Raw genomic sequence first — 4,234 nt, forward strand, 5'->3', positions numbered from 1 at the left:
TCTAGTCGGGAGTGGTGCTGACTGAAAACAGATGATTTGGAGCGATTCGCGCGCCATCTGTTGGTCATTCTAAGGACTTATTGAACTACCCTCGTACCTTTAACTTGATACGCGTAAATTATTGAGCATTTGAATACAACATTTTTTAATTTAAAAACTTTTAAATCCACCCCTATTTTTCCTTTATAAATAAATAAATATGTTATATTATATCTCATTTTATTGTCTCTTTTTTATTTTTTATCTAAAGATTTTTTTATAAAGGAAAAATTTTTTTAAAGGTAATCTTTTTTCAAATTAAAATAGGAGCATTTTATGGTGGTTGTCCAAATTTGGTCGTTGTATCCTTGCTTTTATTTTTAGGAATTCTATAAATTAACTTGATTATTGGACGTTAAATAGGATTTTCAATTTGATTTTAATCGAATTATTTTTTTTTATTTTTAGTTAATGAAACTAAGTACCAACAAAATAGTTCAATGAGGTAGTCTTTAAATGGTCCCACAAAGAGTAATGTTTGATACATTTTCAGGAATTGTGTAAAGTTGGGATGTTTTTAGGAATCGAAGGCTGAAAAAAGGGAACCTAAAATGAGGATTCAATTGGTAATTGGTAATTGGTAATTGTGAGTTATTAACGAAAATGTTAATTGTTAAGACCTTCAATAATATGGTTGAAAAATAGTCACCTCCTCCTTCATCGCCCAACATATGCCCCCAACCTCCACAACCGTGTGCCGAGGAGTCAGGGTTAATCAAAAGTGCATTGCTTCCGGTTCCGGCAATCAGCACGACACCGCCATCTGATAAGCCGGTTTTGATACTGCCCAGAGTATCAGAACCGACAAAATAATCCCTTGATGTATTCGGATGTTCTTTCAGCAAGGTATCAGTCAAACTTTTATTTGTCACTTCTTCCTCGCAACCACTTAGGGTCAACCCCTAAAAAATTAAATTAAATTATTGATAAATATTCATCGCAAATCATGAATCTTCTACTGAAATACGTGCATTTTTAACTGAAAAAGATTAATTGTTAACAAATGAGATTAATTTTCGAATAAAAAAGACGCCTTTCACCAAAATATATGATCTTCCAAGTAAAAAATATGAATCTTCATCCAAAAATTGAATAGTTAAATTTTCTGTAAAAAAAATAATTTTCAACTAAAGAGATGAATTTTTAACTAAAATGATGGAACATTCGTCTGTATTAGTTACATTTTAAATAGAAATGAATAAATGGAATAAGTGAATTTTAAAACTAAAAGATGAATTTTCAACCAAGTAGATTAATTTGCATTAAAAAAAGACGGGTTTCAGAAATATAGATGAAATTTTAATTTAAAAAGATAAGTCTTCTACCACAAATTGAATAATTAAATTTTACGTTAAAAAAATAATTTTCAACGAAAGAGACGAATTTTTAAATAAAATGATGGATCATTCATCTGTGATGGAATATTCAACTGGATTAAGTAAATTTTAAATTAAAACAATGAAGTTTCAACCCAGAAAATTAATCCTCTATCAAAAAGACGAACTTTCAAAAAAATACTCCAAAAATAAATAATCCATATACATTTTAACAAACAAAAAAATTAATTTTCAATCAAACATTTGAATTCTCAACTAAAAAAGATCAATTTTTAACCATAAATGGAATATCTAAATTTTCAGAGAAAATAATTATTTAGAAAAAATTAATTTTCAATCAGATAGTTTAATTTTCCAGCAAAGCTAGAGATCTTAAGTAAAATTATAAATCTTCTACTGGAATAAGTAAATTTTAAACTACAAAAAGAATTCACATGCATTTTCAAGTAACAATGATAATCTTCAATAAACAAATGCAAAAATAAATTTTTAACGAAAAAAAATGAATTACTAATTTAATTGATAGAATATTCAACTGTATTAATTAAATTTTCAGTTTACAAAATTAATTTTCTACTAAACAGAAATATTTTCAAACAAATTCATGAATTTTCATCTAAATGGTTGAAATTTCAACAACAAAAAATCAATTTTTAAAGGAAAAAACATACCCTTTTAACCAAAAATTACGAATTTTAAACAAAATAGTTAAATTTTTAACAAAAATTATAAATATTCTACTGGAATAAGTGAATTTTAAAATGAAAAGATGAATTTTCTAACAAGGAAGATTAATTTGCGTCCGAAAATGTCGAATTCCCATCAAAATACATGAGATTTCAATTAAAAAAGATAAATCTTCAACAAAAAATGAAATAGTTGAACTTTCAGTTGAAGAAACAATTTTTAGCGAAAGAGATGAATTTTTAATTAATAAAGACGAATTTTCGACAAAATACATTGATTTTTATCCAAACAGTTGCATTAAAAAAAAATTCAATTAAATATTTGAACGTTTAACTAAAAAAGATGAATTTTTGAATGAAAAACATAAAATTGCAACCAAAAATGGAAAATTTTAATTTTTAGTTGAAAAAAATAATGATTTTTATCCAGAGAGACGAGTTTTTAACTAAAATTATAGAATATTCAACTGGATTAATTACATTCTTAGTTTAAAAAATGCATTTTTCAATTCAGAAAATTAATTTTCTACCAAAAAACGAATTTTCAACAAAACATGTGGGTTTTATTCAAAAAGTTGAATTTTCCAAAAAAAAAAAATCAATTTTCAATCAAATGTTTGAACTTTTATCTTTAAAAGATACATTTTCAACTAAGAAATAAAAGGTTGAATTTTCAGGTAAAAACAGTTAATTTTAAACAAAAAAATAAGATTTAAAAAAAAATAGTTAAATTTTCAATGAAAATTATAAATCTTTTATTGGAATAGTTAAAGTTTGAACCAAAAACATTAGTTTTCAACCAAAAAGACGAATTTTCGCCAAAATACATGTATTTTCATGTAAAGATGATGATCTCGAGCCAAAAATTGAATAGTTAAATTTTCAGTTCGATAAGAATAATGTTTCAACCAAAAAGACTAATTTTTAACAAAATACATTAATTTTAATCCAAATAGTTGAATTTTCAACACCAAAAAATCAATTTTCAAATAAAAAGCATCATTTTTCAAACAAAAATGGGTATGTTAAATCTTCAGTTGAAAAAGTTAATGTTCAACAAAAGTGATGAATTTTCAATTAAAATTACGAAATATTCATCAGGAATAGTTCAACAAAATAGTTCAAATTTAAACTGGAGTAGTCAAATTTTCAGTAAAAAAATTACATTTCAACCAACAAAGAAAACGAGTTTTCACAAAAAATAGTTTAATTGTCAACCAAGTAGTTGAATTTTCAATGAAACTGATGAATCTTTAACCAAAAAAATTTAACAAGAGAGAGAAACAAGGTCAACCAAACTGTTGAATTTTTAAGCAAAACGATTAATTTTCTCCTAAAAAATACGAATTTTCAACCAAACACTTGAGTTTTCAACTAAGAATTTTAAGTTTTAAAAAATTGAATAGTTAAATTTTCAGTTAAATTAATTAATTTCAAGGCATATCCAAATTTCCATACAATTCCAGGTTTTCCAGGTGACACCCTAACATTTTTAAGTAAAGCTTCTATATATCTTTTTTTTATTTATTACAGAAAATTACCACACAATCCAGAGGTTCTGATGTTGGCAATTTGAGTTCCTCTTTCGCTTTCGAAATCATGCCACTGATCCTTGCAGCAGTTTCTTGCATCCCCAGTGCCTAATAGGAAAATTGAAAAGGAAATTGTTAAACGAGTGCAGTTTAAATATTCCGGAATCAAAGAGACAATTCTCATTAAATCGTCTTCTATTCTACGACCTTTTAAGCAATCATTAATTTAAATCTGATGAAGACTTATAAGACCAAACAGTTGAATTTTTAAAGTCAAATTATGAATTACACAGGCCCACAAAAAAAAAACAAAAGTGTCTGTGCAATTGACCAGACCTACATATTCTTATGTATTTTTAGACGCTGAATCAGAATTTGCAATAAAAACGTAGGGTCCAGCTACTTTTTTATGGGGTTTTGATCGAAAAACCTCATTTTTTACGGTTTTTTCATGGTTTTTTTTAAATAAAAAAAAAAATAAAGAAAAATGTTATTTTTTTGACTTCAGAATCGAATTCTACGGGAAAAAATACATCGTAAACCATGTTTTGATTTTTCTTTTACAAAAATTTCAACCCACCATACGGCGATGAAAAGGCAGAAAATCGCGAAAAGTGAAAATTTGCTTCAAATTTGATTA

General features: G+C 26.0%; 1 protein-coding gene across 3 annotated transcripts in view; it reads right to left on the reverse strand.

Annotated features, from left to right (window-relative positions):
• The window catches only part of LOC117174352 (N-acetyl-D-glucosamine kinase), a 28,783-nt gene that overhangs the window by 9,970 nt on the left and 14,579 nt on the right, over nt 1-4,234 (reverse strand). For all 3 annotated transcript variants that reach the window (XM_033363400.1, XM_033363401.1, XM_033363398.1), the window contains 2 exons: nt 3,604-3,702; nt 689-941 (listed from right to left, as the gene is read on the reverse strand). In XM_033363400.1, the coding sequence (XP_033219291.1) occupies nt 689-941; nt 3,604-3,702 (352 nt within the window). The remainder of the gene's footprint in view (nt 1-688; nt 942-3,603; nt 3,703-4,234) is intronic.

The sequence above is a fragment of the Belonocnema kinseyi genome, chromosome 6, assembly GCF_010883055.1.
Source record: "Belonocnema kinseyi isolate 2016_QV_RU_SX_M_011 chromosome 6, B_treatae_v1, whole genome shotgun sequence".
In the NCBI taxonomy this organism is placed as follows: Eukaryota; Metazoa; Arthropoda; class Insecta; order Hymenoptera; family Cynipidae; genus Belonocnema; species Belonocnema kinseyi.